General features: G+C 44.9%; 1 protein-coding gene across 3 annotated transcripts; it reads left to right on the top strand.

The window, feature by feature from the left end:
- Positions 1-6,956: 6,956 nt before the first annotated feature.
- On the top strand, positions 6,957-15,560 carry SGK1 (serum/glucocorticoid regulated kinase 1). Of its 3 annotated transcripts, none has more exons than XM_082855892.1 (12): positions 6,957-7,077; positions 9,917-9,992; positions 10,729-10,804; positions 11,220-11,324; positions 11,427-11,510; positions 11,611-11,742; positions 12,010-12,122; positions 12,472-12,595; positions 13,030-13,125; positions 13,622-13,777; positions 13,882-13,971; positions 14,354-15,560. In XM_082855892.1, the coding sequence occupies exons 1-12, from the start codon at positions 7,044-7,046 to the stop codon at positions 14,519-14,521; spliced, it is 1,254 nt and encodes a 417-aa protein (XP_082712018.1). In that variant the 5' UTR covers positions 6,957-7,043; the 3' UTR covers positions 14,522-15,560. The 3 variants fall into 3 exon arrangements, with proteins under 3 accessions (XP_082712018.1, XP_082712016.1, XP_082712017.1); XM_082855890.1 differs by lacking the exon at positions 6,957-7,077 and adding an exon at positions 8,628-8,847; XM_082855891.1 differs by lacking the exon at positions 6,957-7,077 and adding an exon at positions 9,670-9,787.
- Positions 15,561-16,118: the final 558 nt, after the last annotated feature.

Raw genomic sequence — 16,118 nt, forward strand, 5'->3', positions numbered from 1 at the left:
AAAAAGTCAGCTAATAAAACTAATATGCAAGTAACGGAAACAGAATAAGTGACACTGTGTAAGTGATGTTTGATTGGAGACTGTTAGGCAGGAGAGAAACCTGAATTGTTTGTGTTATCTGGTCTTCAGGGAACTCAAGGTCCAGGGAGTCACCTGAGATTTAAAATAGTAGCACAAAGTCCCTGACAATGGAGGGAGGGGAGAGGCATGCAAAGCATTAGCAGAATTAGGAAGTCACATGAGGGGCTTCTGGGCATTCAGAAGTTCCTTTTTAGATTTATCTTTTCCCAGATGTCACAGAACTGTAGAATCAATATTAGAGCTGCAAGAGAACTTCTAGCACGTTCACTTGAGAAATGAATAATCTAAAGGGTTCAACATGCCCAAGTCTGTATTTTAATGGCATTAAGGCATAGCAGGGCCTTAGGAAAAGTAGAAATATCTGTAAGCTTACCTTTGCTTTTGGGAAAGCGCTGTTCAATTTAGCAAAATAAATTCAGACTTTGCCCTCCCTGAGTTTAGCAACGCTGTCCGTCTTGGGCATCCTTGTTAGACCCGGGACTTAGCACGGTGTCCGGCACAAAAAAGGTGCTCTGTGGAGGCCTGAAGGATTAAAAACAACAGGCCACCATCAGTTGGTGCTTGTACCTCTTTCTGTAACTGAAGGATAAGCTAAACGACCTAGAACAAGCATCTTCTGTGCTGCTGGCTTTCTCTGACCTGCTTTCAATGGCCCATATTTACATTCTATTATTTTCCATCCACCTTGAGCAATTAAAAACTCCTCTGGTTTAGCGTTTGGCTTACTTTCTGCTTTTTCACCTTAAATTTAACTTTTACTTCAAACACTTGGTAAACAAGCACTTATTCTGTTATCATGGCATTTAGGCCTTTACTGCCTGTTCTGGAACATTGTCTGTGTGGAGACCAAGAGAGGAGGGGGGAATTCGAAAAAATGAAGAGGATCACCTTTTCAGGCCTTTAAAGGAATTCCCATCCAACTAGTCTGACCTTGACCCAGCAGATTAAGTGGCCCACACTGTTTCTGCTCTTTAAACCCAGCACATAACCGGTATTATTTTGATTTGTTGGAGCCCTTTGCATTACATGATGTGTTCTGTTTGTGGCTGTGGTATGTGGAGTGGGGTAAGGAACATAGACACGTTATATTTTCTTTTTTCTTTTTTTTTTTTAAGATATGTCATATTTTCTATGTGAGATTCCAACTTGAGTCAGCACTTTAAATTCTTAATTTCAATTACTTTTCTTCGCAATTTACATTAAGTATTAGTATCCCCATGATACGGATTAAGAGATAAAGATTTAGAGAATACCTTGTCTAAGTTCTCACAGGTAATGAGCCTCGGTTGTAGCTGACTTAAGTGTACTGCAAAGATCTCTATCCTCAGCACATTACTGTCACTGCTGAGCTTGTTGTGGGAGGTGACATAAACGTTTTTTTAAAAGTTGCTTTACATAAAAATGATGCCATTCAACCTTTGCCAGCCACCCGTCCCTCCTGGTTTTCCCACTACGAGTTACTATGACATTTATCTTACTTCGTTGCTGCAATTTGTAGGCAGACTTTACAGGAAACAGCCCATAAGGGTGGCCTGAGCTCCTGTTGCTTCTTGCTAAATTAATTATAGGGTTAGAAATGGAGTCGACTGGAGAGAGATTTATTTACCCTGAGCAAATGAAAGCTTTCGGGTTTCACTTTTGTTTGGCAAAAGATGTCCATCGGAAATCCAGGTTCCTTATTTACTATCGGCACTTTGTAAATACAGTTGGGGTGAAAGAGAGCCCTTTATATTGTTTTCATGTCTGTTACAACTTTAATATGTGTGTCCCAAGAAGAACTCGGCCTGCAAAGAAATTCCAAGCCCTGTGCTACCTGAACTCTGAGCTGGGCTGTGAGGCACATAGGGAAAGTAGGTGTGTATGAGGGTTCATCCTGGACAGAGAAAAGGGAGTAAAGCCCAAAGCCCTCTGACTTGATCCTTGCGACAACACCTGACATTTTATCATTACAAATTCATTTTTTTAATCAACCAAGGCCTTTTAAAATGCAAATGCCTAGCAATAAATGCCCAATAATAAAGCTATGTCAACAATATATAAGGATTTCAGTAAGGACTGATAAAGTTAACCCCTGTGACACCGCCCTGTTCCCTCATCAGCCAATCAGAGAATTGTGCACCATCTCCTACCCTGCGACACACGCCCCCCACCTGGCTTTTAAAAATGCTTTGCTGAAACCCTTCCAGGAGTTCAAGGCTTTTCAGGGCATGAGCCACCTCGTCTCCTTGCATGACCTTGCAATAAACCTTTCTCTGCACAAAAAAAAGAACCACCAAAGTAAAAAAAAAAAAAAAAAAACACCAAAGTAATAATAATAATAAAATATAAAGCTTTCAGTAAAGCCATAGTCCTCTTGAATTTAGAAAGTCACAGATAATACTGAATTTTGATTTCAAAAATTGTCCAATTTATTCCTGAATTATTTTTCATAATCATACAGAAAATACCTTGGAGGTCATTTTCCAGGTCAATCCTGAGAGCCAAATACAAAGCTATCGAATATGTGCTATTCCTTACCCTTCATACTGTATTCTAATTGACAGTCATTTTTCATTTTTATTTCTTGTTCATTGGATTATGCTACATCAGACATTGACAGCGTTATAAAGATGGGGATACGGTGAGTTTTCAATCCAACATAGACCCATTGGTTTGTTCTAGATTCCTATTCCTCCCATGTCAAGAGCTGCCACTGGCCTCCCTTCTTTTATTTATTCCCTGATTAAAATTAAAAATTTACTACAAAGCCATGTCCGCATCCTACCACCAACTTCCCTGTGGCCTGACTTTCCAGAAGGGATGGGCATAGAACATGGTGTTATCGCTTCTGACAGATTGCTAATCCCTATGCTGGGTTATAACTATGTTTGTCTAAACTTTTATCCATCTTCCAACTACATAAATTTCCCCATTCCAACTTCCAACATTTCTTTATGTGTTTGTGTGTGTAAATTTGTTCATTTTCAATGAGGTAGGGGTAGTGTAAAAAAAAAATGCAAATATCCTTTGAGATCATGTTTACCACTGTATCTCCTGCATCTAGCGCAATGTCTGATGCATAGTTCTAGAAGAATCTGTGGATGAATGAATGAATGAGTTCCACCGGGCCTAGAGCTGTATCAGACACAGAGGTGCCTATGCAGGCTAATAATCAGCAGTCCTTCAAACGGGTATGTTTTCTAAGACATTATTAATTCCATATTTATTGGGGTGGGGGGCAGTGAGAGAAAGAGAGGAGAGGCAGATTTGTGTCAGCTAAGATTCTTTTTTTAAATATTTATTTATTTATTTATTTATGTGTCTGTGTCGGGTCTTAGTTGTGGCATGCGGGATCTTTAGTTGCGGCATGCTAACTTCTTAGTTGAGGCATGTGGGATCTAGTTCCCTGACCAGGGATCAAACCTAGGCCTCCTGCATTGGGAGCGCAGAGTCTTAGCCACCGGACCACCAGGGAAGTCCCTAAGATCTTTTTTATTTCACTTGAAAGTGCTGTTATCCACTTCAGCAGTAGCAGCAAGAGAGCCATGTACATTTGCTTGTGTGTAAGGTCTGAGTACGGACCATATTTCCAAATTATGCCAGAGATACTACATAGCACCTTAAACTTTGGTGCCCATACTATTCCCTCTGCCTAGAATGACTTTCCCTTTTTTGTACCTAGCTGGCCTTTCCAGGATCAGGCCAAATATCTTTTGTTTGTGGAGACTTTCCTCAACAATTCCAAGTCTGGAGACTTTCCTGGTGGTGCAGTGGATAAGACTCCATACTCCCAATGCAGGGGGCCCAGGTTTGATCCCTGGTCATGGAACCAGATCCCACACGCATGCCACAACTAAGGAGCCCGCCGGTCGCAACTAAGACCCAGGGCAACCAAATAAAAAAATAAATATTAAAACAAAAAAAAATTCCAAGTCTGCTGCCTCTCCCCAGTAGAAAATTCCCCTCTCTGTTGTTCTATGGCAGGTTGCTCAGACCTTTGTTTTAACACTCATCGTGTTGTATCATAATTTACGTGTGTGTCCCCCTACTTAGAATGAGTGCTTCTGTCAAGTCAGATAACGGGATTACTCATATCTGTGTCCTTTGATCTTAATATTTGTACTTACTTGATAAATGCTTGTTAAATACTTGCACGAATGAATAAATGGAAGGGAGGGGAGGGAGTGGGGCAGGAAGGAAGGAGGGAAGGAATGAAGGATGTATCAGTTCAATACCTCCTGTGATGATTAGCTGACAGCAGGGCTTTGAGGCAGTTAGCATTAGTGGGAAGGAGGATGGGAGACAATATTTCAGAGTTTGGGGGACCAGAGAGTATGTCACTGCCATGGGTGGGAAGTGGGAGAGGCATAGGAGTCAACTTCAGTGACAAAGAAAGGTTACCTGAAGGAGATAAATCTGGTCCTAAAAGTACGTTTTGTTACCTCACAATTTTGCCTATCATCTGTGCAACTCAGAAGAAAAATAACAATAATTGCTTAATCCTTAATAATGAAAAAATGCTGTTAGGGAAGACAACATAAGGTCTGCCGAGTAGACGGCTACACATAGATTATTTAACAAAACCCTATTCCAAGATTCTTATAGTGTATAGTCTTGCTTATTCAACATCACTGCCTTGGGAAAAAAATAAGCCCTGTGTAAATAAAGCATGTAGTTTTGTGGGTTTTAATAACTCAACACTATTATTCTAGATAATGTGTTCTCTTAGTTATCTGCTGTATCACATTCCTGACTCCTTTATGCATGTCGATTTTGACAATTATGAATAGGGAAGGTAATAGTCACTATAGAACCTGTGTTCTATAGATAGACATTTAACCACCATTGCTAGTTACTGATCTATAACAGTTATCCTGAATTAGCTCATTTATCATCATCATTTTGTATTTGATGAATACTGTAAAAAAAAATGCACTTGGTGACAACCTTCAACAAAAACTGATCCATTTTGTTGCTCTCTAGAGTAATAATTATGTTTTCTGGCATTTCTATGTACTATCTTTGGAGATGCTCCAGGAAAAGATTTCCTACGCATTCACCAATAAAACAATAGGTATGGCAACCTAAATGGTGCAGCACAGGATTGTTATAGAATTTATGACAGTTTGAGCAATACAAAATAATCATATTGCCCTGTTATCAATGGAAGACATTTTATCTAAGGAATGAAGACTAACACAGCTGACACATTAAAGAAATAGCCCAAGAGGGGAACTTAATTATTTTGCATGTTTGTCAATTGCAGATGTATTAAAATGGGGAAAAAAAAACATGATATTTTTTTTAAATCCCTAAGATTTATATGCATTCATATTTAGGCTTCTGAAAAGATAAATCATTTTAGAAATCGATGTTCATATTCTGAAACTTGCTTGTCAAACCCTGATCTCATTTTATATTGACATGAAAATATTTTAACAGTAAAAAAAAAAGTTAAGTCCTTATATTTTTCAAAATATTTCCTCTAATATGTTGAGAAGTACCAGGAATTTGTTTTCTGCGCCTTTAAATTAAACGGAAAGAATCATATCTTAGTAAAGCTTTCAGGTTGTAGTATTTATAGTTCATCATTAAGGAAAAATTTTACTTAATCACTAAGTAGGAAAGCTAAAATAATTTTCGTATTAAAATACACAGTGGAAACTGTTTTGTTTCAGTGCAAACATTACATCTTGGTGAATAATTCCCATTTGAAAAGCTAAAATAATTTTCGTATTAAAATACACATACATTGGAAACTGTTTTGTTTCAGTGCAAACATTACATCTTGATGAATAATTCCCATTTGAGAGTTTGATTGCGTTTTCCCAGTATGAGGAATAAATGAGACGATTGGCTTGGGGGAGTGGGGAACTAATTAGCGTATCTCATATCAAGCCGTCTATCTATTTTCTTTGCCCTCACAAGGTATTGTGGAGGCATTATCTGGAACTGATTAAACCCCAGGAGAGAAGTGGGGGAAATCATACATTCGGGAGTAGTTCTCCCGGAGAACGCGAGCGCCCTCTAGCTCGTATTTACAAGCAGATACTGGTGACGTAGCTCGGGCCACTTCGCCACCAGGGTGTAGGAGGGAAGGGGCCGGATTTCTCCCGGTAGGAGCACTCTCTGAACCAAAGAAAGAGGCTGGCGACAGGAAGGAAGAACAGATCAAGCGTTTAAATAGCAGCCACAGGACAACCTAAAGCCTGTGAAGAGTTAGGCGCGCGTCGCACACAGTTCCCCCGCGTACCTCCCCCGACCCCATACACCCGCCGCCGTGTGTCACCTTCCTGTTCGGAAGTCTTAGTAGGTTGCTGGGACAGAACAGGGGGCCCCTGCTCCACCCATCAGGTATCCGGTTGGAAGAAAAGCCAGTCTCAACAACTTGATTCTCTCCGTTAAATGATAAGTTTAGCAGACCATCCGTCTCCAACGGCTGCACATTAGTGTAGGGGGAGGAGGGAGCACAGCAGACGATACTTTTCTGTTCCAGCCACAAATCATACGGTTGTGCCTCTTCTCTGTTCCACTTAGAGCCCTCTAACTTAAATTCCACGTTCCTCCTGGAATGCGAGCAGAGCCTCTTTGAGAAAATGAACTCTGTGCATGTGTTTTGAATTTCTTCTGGACTGATTTGTGATGATAATCAGTCAAGTTACATTTCTTGTGTGTCTTGCTGGGGGTGTAATAAACCCAGGGCGCTGATGACTGTAATTTTCTGGACGATGTTGCAACGAAGGGAATAAGTGGCCCAGTGTTGACCTTTGCAGCTTGTTCCCTTCCTGTATGTAAATTGCCTTTTATATAAAGTGGGGTTCATAACAGAGCTGGGACAGCCGCCTCTGACTCGTGCTCCCTTATCACCTCAACTTCCAGTCCTATCAGGCACATAGCAGGGAGACTACTCCAGCCATAACTAAGCTCTCCCTCCAGCCTCCAGAAAGGAATCCCCAACCTTCATATCCTAGACAACCTGAAGAATGAAAGAGGAGGCTATAAGATCCCCTTTGAAAGGTTTGTCTGCTTTTATTAAGATAATTTGGACGAAACGGGTAAAACAAAGAGGATTTGGGGTTACTTGGCATGGGGAGGGCACAGGAGGTGAGTCGCTGGAGGTTTCTTAATCTAATGTTTAAAAAACAAACAGGCAGAAATCCTGGTGCAGTTTGGTGTTTCTGGTCATTCTTCAAAAATTTTGCTTTCTCAGAAGGGGAAGGAACCGGGTGGGAGCGGGGCTGGCCTAGACTAGTTGAAGTGGAGCGTGGGATATGGGGGTACTGGCAATAACAAAGTCATGTTATATGAAGAACCCGTGAAAGAGAAAGCAGAAGTGGGCCAGTTGCTGTGACTTGGAGTTTCCTAAACCTTGCTTTGGGTTGGAGTGTCAGTTTCAGGGAATAGTAAGTGCTTTTTAATGAGTGGGTGCTGAGCAGAATTTCCCAGCCAGTCTCCAGCAGAGAGGATGTGTGTTCTCTTCTGCCAGTTTGTGGCTGCTGTAAAGCAGTTGAGGCTACAGATCACGTTAAGACAAATAAGGTGGTTGGTTTGCAAAACAAATTCCCGCCCAGCACCAAAGAAAAACCGCTTCACATGTATTCTTGGTTTGACAGTTAGTAGTTCGGAGTGTGTCAGATCCAGTAGGCAACCTTAAATGGCAGGGCCGTTGGCATCAAGGGGTCATGGCAGGGCAGGCACCGCAGACATCCCTGACAAGCGCCAGGTACCCGGCCCTGCAAACTTAGTAACTTGCAGCCCTCTCCCCGCTCCTGGCCCAGTCGTTGTGCTCGTGGCTTCCCCGCCGGCGCTGGCGCGAGTCCTCCCACCGGCGGTCAGACTGCAGCTCCCAGGCATCTCCCAGCGGCGGGGTTACTGGAAGGCACCGCACCGCTGCTCTGCAGAGCTTCCCTCCTTCCCTCCCTTACTTTCTGGAGCGGAGGAGGCTCCCGGCTAATCTTTCAGGAGTTAACGAGTCACAAGTTATCTGGGACTTGAGGGAAAGATCGAGGTGGTAAACCTGTAAGAAGACTGCGGGGTCAGCCCTGAATTAAACCGGAGGAGGGGTAGGGAAGACGAGCACAAACTAAGAGATTTGAAGACAATGGGATGCGACCTTGCGGAGTTTTCAGGTCGGGGAGCGGGCCAGGGAACCTCGGGAGTCGACGATGGCCTGGGATGCCGACTCCGCACCGCCCCAGGGTCACGCCAGGTCTGTCCCCTAACTTGCCACCTCCTCACGTGTTTTTGGCAAGGCGGGGATTAAAAAGGCAAGGGGGAAAATTACATGCGGAAAGGACAGAATGTTCCCAAAGATTACTTTAGGGGGAAAAAAAAAGTGAAATGCAGATTTTTTTTTCCTTTAGTGCAGAGACGAATTTTATTTCCGCCCCCTCCCCTCCACATTCCTGACCTCTCTCCCTCCCCCTTCCCTCTTTCTTTCCTTCCTTCCTCCTCTTCCAAGTTCTGGGATTTTTCAGCCTTGCTTGGCTTGGGCCAAAAGCACAAAAAAGGCGTTTTCGGAAGCGGCTCGGCCGTGCACAAGGGCCATTTGTTTGTTTTGGGACTCGGGGCAGGAAATCTTGCCCGGCCTGAGTCACGGCGGCTCCTTCAAGGAAACGTCAGTGTTCTCTGGTCGCCCTCGCCCGCTGCGCGCCCGGCCGCCGCTGCCCATGGGGGAGATGCAGGGCGCGCTGGCCAGGGCCCGGCTCGAGTCCCTGCTCCGGCCCCGGCACAAAAAGAGGGCCGAGGCGCAGAAACGGAGCGAGTCCTTCTTGCTGACCGGACTGGGTAAGCGCCGCTGCCGGCACGCGGGGGGCTTGTCTCACCAACTCCTCCACTAGTTGCTCGGATTGGGCGAGAGGGGCTGGGTATTTGGGGTAGTACCAAGGATGGAGAGATGGGGAAGGGGTAGGAGGGCGGCGGGAACCCGGGGACGCGCCGGGCGCTCTGGCCCCAAGCTGGGGCCGGAGATAAGGGCGTGCAGGGCCGCCCTCCCCCGGCGCTGCAGCCCTGCGCCCGACAGATAACCTCAGCTGGCGGTGCGCGGCCGGCCGGCGAGGGCTGCGGAGGCTACCTTGCGGATTAGGGGAGAGTGTCAGGGTCGGCGCCGGGGCCGGGAGTGAATCCGAGCGGAGAGTTTGAGAAGCCAGAGCGGGCACAGAGCCACCCCGATCGCCTCGCACCGGGCAGAAAGCGCTCTGATTTCCTGATGTGCCGCGACTCTGATTTCCTCCCAGGGCGGAATAAATGAGAAAGGTGGAAAATTACCCCGGCCGCTCCCTCCCTCCTCACCCCCTCCGCCGGCGGTTTCCCCCTCTCCGGCCCGGGAGCCGAGCGAGGCCGACAACTGCCCTGCGCCGGGCCCTGCCCGGGCGGTCCCCGCGCCCCCCGCGCCCCCCGCCCCCGCTCCGGGCTGGCCCCTCTCGCCGGGGGCGGAACCGCCTGCCGCCGGCCGCTTCGCCGCCGGGCAAGTCGCGCGGCAGCCGGGGGCGGGGTCGCGACGGGGCCGGGCAGCGCCGCCTCCTCCATGTCTTGTGGGTCCCGCCCTCGCGGCGGCACAAGGCACATAAAGCCGGCGGCGCGGCCGGAGCGCAGTGTTGGCTGAGCCGGTCTCTCGGGCCTGACAAGTCTTCGTTTTCTCTCTCTGTGGTGATGACGGTGAAAACCGAGGCTGCTAGGGACACCCTCACTTACTCCAGGATGAGGGGCATGGTAGCAATTCTCATCGGTGAGTGTAGGAATACGACTGGACTTGCAGGTTACGCCAAGTGGAAAGTTTTGAAGGTCGCGGATCAGACTGGTGTGTGTGGCGTCGGATGTTACAAAGCCGTCTAAACGTTTCTCCTCTAATTCGCAGCTTTCATGAAACAGAGAAGGATGGGCCTGAACGACTTTATTCAGAAGATTGCCAATAACTCCTATGCATGCAAACAGTAAGTTTGGTGGGGCGACGTGGGGAAATAAAATTAAGTAGGGAAGTTTCCATTTACCAGCGGTAAAGACATCCTCATCAATATATTGATCAGGAAGCCGACGACTTACCGAGGGTGGGGATCCCTTTTCTCTTTAAGTTCTAATTATTTCAAACATTTAAAGCATTACAATTAATTTGCTGATTTGGCTTGTTCTGGAAATGCAAGGTAAAATTTTCTTTTTTATAAACGTATTTATTTTTGGCTGCGTTGGGTCTTCGTTGCTGTGCCCAGGCCTAGTTGTGGTGCGCGGGGGCTACTCTTTGTTGCGGTGCGTGGGCTTCTCATTGTGGCGGCTTCTCTTGTTGCGGAGCACAAGGGCTCTAGGCGCGCTGGCTTCAGTAGTTGTGGCACGCGGGCTCAGTAGCTCCCGCGGCATAGTGGGATCTTCCCGGACCAGGGCTCGAACCCGTGTCCCCTGCGTTAGCAGGGGGATTCTTAACCACTGCGCCACCAGGGAAGTCCCGATAAAATTTTCATATTTGCCTAATTCACCCCCTCTCTCCTTGAAGAACAACCCTCTGTGTTTAACTGGGTTTATCATTTTGGCTGTTATTTTCTCTCACTGAGTAATTGACTTGGGTGTTTTTAAATACTGAATCCCCCGGAAAGGTTGAGCCAGAAATTCACTATTGGTGTTGGTCTGCCCTCACGTGGCGAGTTAGGATGTTCAACGTTGCTCCTTTCTTCTCTGCAGCCCTGAAGTTCAGTCCATTTTGAAAATCTCCCAACCTCAGGAGCCTGAGCTCATGAATGCCAACCCTTCTCCTCCAGTAAGTGTTCTCTATTCGTGATGCATCCGTGGAGAATCTTGTAAATGAGTCAGTTAGTTTTCCTATGTTGATGAATTATAAAATAGCATTCGAGTTAGTATCAAAGCAGGAATGCCTCGTTGGTTCATGGCAAACAAGTGCTGTAAGCGCTTAAGTATGAGTCAGTGGAGTATTTTAAAAGACATATTTCATAAAAGTTATCTGCTTAAGAACAACACGATTATATACAGTTTCCATACTCTCATTTGAAATATTTGCATGTATGGATGAAAAGGAGTTTGGAATGTGTTTATAGATGTCTGGGGACCTGCCCCTGTCATTTGCAGATGTACCACCTTTTTGCATTGCCTATACTTTATTAATCTCTATCTTCCTTTGAAGCAAGGATATTAAAAGAAAACCTTTTATTTTCCAGCCGAGTCCTTCTCAGCAAATTAACCTGGGCCCATCATCCAACCCTCATGCTAAACCATCTGACTTTCACTTCTTGAAAGTGATCGGGAAGGGCAGTTTTGGAAAGGTAATTTCACATCTGAAGCTCTCATTATTTATAGTCTTTCATATGCTCATTTTACATCTCCCTGGATGTGAACAGGAAAATGATCTTTAATTTCAATTTCAGGTTCTCCTGGCAAGACACAAAGCCGAAGAAGCATTCTATGCAGTCAAAGTTTTACAAAAGAAAGCGATCCTGAAAAAGAAGGAGGTATGAGATGGGCTTGGAGATAGACATTCAGTAGACATTACCTTGCCATCTTGGCGCCATGTTGAAATTTGCCACTAAATCTTAATTGTCCTTTTTCTAGGAAAAGCATATTATGTCGGAGCGGAATGTTCTCCTGAAGAACGTGAAACACCCTTTCCTGGTGGGCCTTCACTTCTCTTTCCAGACGGCTGACAAACTGTACTTTGTCCTAGACTACATTAACGGTGGAGAGGTGAGCAGAGGATGGGAGCTGACCCCTGGCTGTCCCATGCATAGCCTGCTTTGTTTTAATTTGAGAGGAAAGTTTTTAAAAGATAATTAGTGGGGGAAGAGTTACCAGATTTAGTATTTCCTTTAACCTGCCAGCTTTCAGATGGCTTATAAACTATTTAGGGCCACTTCCTGCAATTGTCCTCTTTAGCTATATATGTCAAGACAGAGCCAATGCATTGTCCGGGGTTTTTGGCAACCCAGGCTAACTCTGTTCTATCTCCTACAGTTGTTCTACCATCTCCAGAGGGAGCGATGCTTCCTGGAACCACGGGCTCGGTTCTATGCTGCTGAAATAGCCAGTGCCTTGGGTTACCTGCACTCTCTGAACATCGTTTATAGGTGAGCTGAAGGGCTCTTAAGGCTCCCTTCCTTGTGTAAAGGAGACATAGCCCGGCCTTTGACAGGGCCTTAAAATAATCTGTTTAGGCACAACTTGGTCACCTAAAACCAGGTCCCCAGCATGTGACCCATCTGTTGACTCCCTGCCACGAGGGAACTAGCCAATGAGGATTGTGCCTCATCCAGAATAGATGAACAGAACAAGGACCCCCTTTTAGATTCACTAACACAACTACAGTGAATGTAAAGTGCTTCCGATAGCCCTAGTGGTGATCTTTACGGAGGATTGCTAATGCGGTGAAATTAACTTAATACGACTACTTTCCTTTTTTTTTTTTTTTTTTTACAGAGACTTAAAGCCAGAGAATATTTTGCTGGATTCACAGGGACACATTGTCCTTACTGACTTTGGACTCTGCAAGGAGAACATTGAACACAATGGCACGACATCCACCTTCTGCGGCACACCCGAGGTAGGCGAACTCCTGGTCCACACCCCTCCAGGAAGGGATCACTGCAGTGACTCTTAACTACTGAAAGAACAAGATGTTTTCGGAGATGATTTAGTCCAGTTCAGTGCAAGTAAAATACACTGGCTGTTGGAGGCATGAGAAATTCCAAGGCCTCACGTTGCTTTAATTAAAGTGAGCTGTTTGTAAGGTCCACACTATAAAAGGTTCTAAACCCCTAAGTAAGATATCTGAGGAGGGCCCAATAGCTTTCAAAACATCAGGACATGTAAGTGGCCAGTCAGCCTCAAAGCCAGCAGTTTTATCAGGAAGTAGTTTAAAGAAATATATCCTCCAAGTGGACCCAGGGTCTCTCAGCCCTTTCAAAGTGCATGCCTGGTCTTGGGATTGCCTAGTTTCAGGGGCTCTAAACTCTCTTTTCCTGGTCTGTCTTTCAGTATCTTGCACCTGAGGTACTTCATAAGCAGCCTTATGATAGGACCGTGGACTGGTGGTGTCTGGGGGCCGTCTTATATGAGATGCTCTATGGCCTGGTGAGTAGCCCATTGAAAATCGTGAAATATTGCCCTGGGTTGATACATTTCTCCCTAGAATGTAGTCTTAAAAATCTAGACTTAGTCTTAAAAATCCAGACTTATCTGGGCACACAAGCCCCATTGCAGACCTGATCATCACGTCTTGCCCTCTATCAGTATGCTTATCAAATGCTGATGAGAGAGGCATATTGGTTAAGCTATAGGTATTTTAGGGTAAACCGTTACCTAGTGGATTTTTTTCTTTTCTAAGTTCACATTCTACTAGGTGTGACCACACTTAACCTATGTGAGAGTGAAAAACATGGCTTATTAACATCTACCCCCTGATAAGGGTGGCAAAATGTAGACACTTAAAAATCTAAGGTAAAGAAAACCTATCAGGCGATAAACTTTGTCCAAACCAGCTTCATATATGACGTTTAAGTCTTTCTTGGTAATGGATGCTCTCCAAAACTCCCAGTTAAGTAGTAAGTAATCTTCCTGCTTCTTTCAGCCTCCATTTTATAGCCGAAACACAGCTGAGATGTACGACAACATTCTGAACAAACCCCTCCAATTGAAGCCAAATATTACAAATTCTGCAAGACACGTCCTGGAGGGCCTCCTGCAGAAGGACAGGACAAAGAGGCTTGGTGCCAAGGATGACTTCGTGAGGCATTTTTTCCTCTCCTCCCGGGCTGCATGCGTAGAGCCCTAGACCTCGCCGCCCTTCTTGAATTTCACTCTTCTAAATTCGTGCTTCTTTCTCAACAGATGGAGATTAAGAATCACGTCTTCTTCTCCCTAATTAACTGGGATGATCTCATTAATAAGAAGATTACTCCCCCTTTTAACCCAAATGTGGTGAGTATCTCTCTCGTGAGTGTGCACAGGCCCAGAGGGCCTTTCTTTAAGTCAGAGTTGCTGTTGGTAGTGGTGGAAGGGGAAGGGCCCTCAGGGAATAAATTGGCATTCGTAAGCCATTATTTTACCCACAGAAGAAAGTAGAACTTTTGTCCCAACAAAGCTCACGTTATTTTTCCACACCTTTTATAAATTACAGTAGCAAAAGACGGAAAGTAAGCATGGTCCTCGTAGTTGAAACTTTGTGTGGCCTTTGGGTTTTGTGCTTGAAATGGTTGCTGATGGTGGAAATTGCCATATGGTGCCTGCATGAGAACTTCCCTTTCTTGTCTCCATTGTGAATTCTTGACATGGAGTATGTTTTCTTCCCTTCCTGCATCAGAGTGGACCCAGCGACCTGCGGCACTTTGATCCCGAGTTTACCGAAGAGCCAGTCCCCAACTCCATCGGTCGGTCGCCCGACAGTATCCTCCTCACAGCCAGCGTCAAGGAAGCGGCCGAGGCCTTCCTGGGCTTTTCCTACGCACCTCCCGTGGACTCTTTCCTCTGAATGGTCTTAGGGTTGGTTGTGAAGGATTTTACGGGCGTTTTTGAAATGTTTTAGTTAGCCTTTTGGCAGAGCTGCCAGCTGACAGGACATCTTAAAAGAGAATTTGCACATCCCTGGAAGCTTGCACATCTTGGCAATCTTATTGCACACTGTTTGCTGGAAGCTTTTCGAAGAGCACATCCTCCTCAGTGAGCTTGTGAGGTTTTCCTTTATTCTTCCTTCCAATGTGGTGCTATCTCTGAAATGAGCATAGAGGGCCGCCCCAGGCAGATGCAGTGGTCTCATTCGTAGGAGGACGCTGTTCGGAGAAGGAGCTTCTGAAGGTCTGTCCGGGCCGTGATAACGCATCTTATGAAACGTGCCTTTTCTGATGAGATCGCGTTAGCTCCAAAGTTCTTCCTGTTGCCGAGTGTTTCCGTTCTGTTTTTCCTTGTGGACTCCCTGTGTGATCGGCCGTATGGGTGTGGTATGCTTGCTCACAGAAGGACTCAGTTATAAGCATCAATGTGACACTTGCAGGACACTACAACGTGGGACATTGTTTGTTTCTTCCATATTTGGAAGATAAATTTATGTGTAGGCTGTTTTTTTTTGTAAGATATAGTTAATAACTAAAATTTATCGAAAATGGTCTTGCAATGACTTGTATCCAGATGCTTAAAGAAGCATTGCTGCTACAAATATTTCTATTTTTAGAAAAGGTTTTTATGGACCAATGCCCCAGTTGTCAGTCAGAGCCTGGTGTTTTCATTGTTTAAAATATCACCTGTAAAATGGGCATTATTTATGTTTTTGGGTTTTTTTGTTTCTTTTTTTGCATTCCTGATAATTACATGTATTGTATAAAGAAAGTCTGTACATTGGGTTATAACACTAGTATATTTAAACTTACAGGCTTATTTGTAATGTAAACCACCATTTTAATGTACTGTAATTAACATGGTTATAATAATGTACAATTCTTCCCCCCCCCCCTACCACACACCTTTTTTTGTGTGTGATAAACCAACTTTGGTTTGCAATAAAACCTTGAAAAATATTTGCAGAAATTGTGTCATGTGTGTTATTTTGTAAATTTCAGTTAAGGGGGCAATAGTAGATATGTTTAAAATTTAAAACCGGGGAAATGGCTGCTGTAGTTTACAGCTCAGTGGCTTGATTTCCTCCAATAGCATCAGCTTCTGACTCTAAGAGAGAATAGGGTGGTCTTAAAGCCAATTATTTTTCTTTTCTTTGGTGGGAGGCTGCATTGTATGACTTGCAGGATCTTAGTTCCCAGACCAGGGAGAACCCATGCCCCCTGCAGTGGAAGGACACAGAGTCCTAACCACTGGGCCACCAGGGGATTCTCTAAAGCCAATTTATGTCAGTCATTATCCATAAATCCATCCAAACAAGTCCTTGTCAATTTAACTCTCTCAAGGACAGCCATGAAGTAATGATCCCTATACTCTTGCCTGCCCTGTGAAGTTGGCTGTCTGTCTGACATTTGACGTTTGAAGTAACAGGTAATTCTTTCAACAAATACTTGGTGCCTTCCCTGGTGCCAGGCTCTATTCTGAGTGCTGGGGATAAAGCAGTGAGCAAAGCTGACAGA

The sequence above is a fragment of the Leucopleurus acutus genome (genome assembly GCF_964270905.1).
Source record: "Leucopleurus acutus genome assembly, chromosome: 15".
Classification (NCBI taxonomy): domain Eukaryota; kingdom Metazoa; phylum Chordata; class Mammalia; order Artiodactyla; family Delphinidae; genus Leucopleurus; species Leucopleurus acutus.

Bases quoted from the DNA above. Each gene is read 5' to 3' on its own strand.
- SGK1 (XM_082855890.1), top strand. From the start codon at position 8,730: ATGGGGGAGATGCAGGGCGCGCTGGCCAGGGCCCGGCTCGAGTCCCTG. The intron at 8,848-9,916 runs GTAAGCGCCGCT...TCTAATTCGCAG, and splicing joins CTTCTTGCTGACCGGACTGG to CTTTCATGAAACAGAGAAGG. The intron at 11,511-11,610 runs GTATGAGATGGG...TCCTTTTTCTAG, and splicing joins CGATCCTGAAAAAGAAGGAG to GAAAAGCATATTATGTCGGA.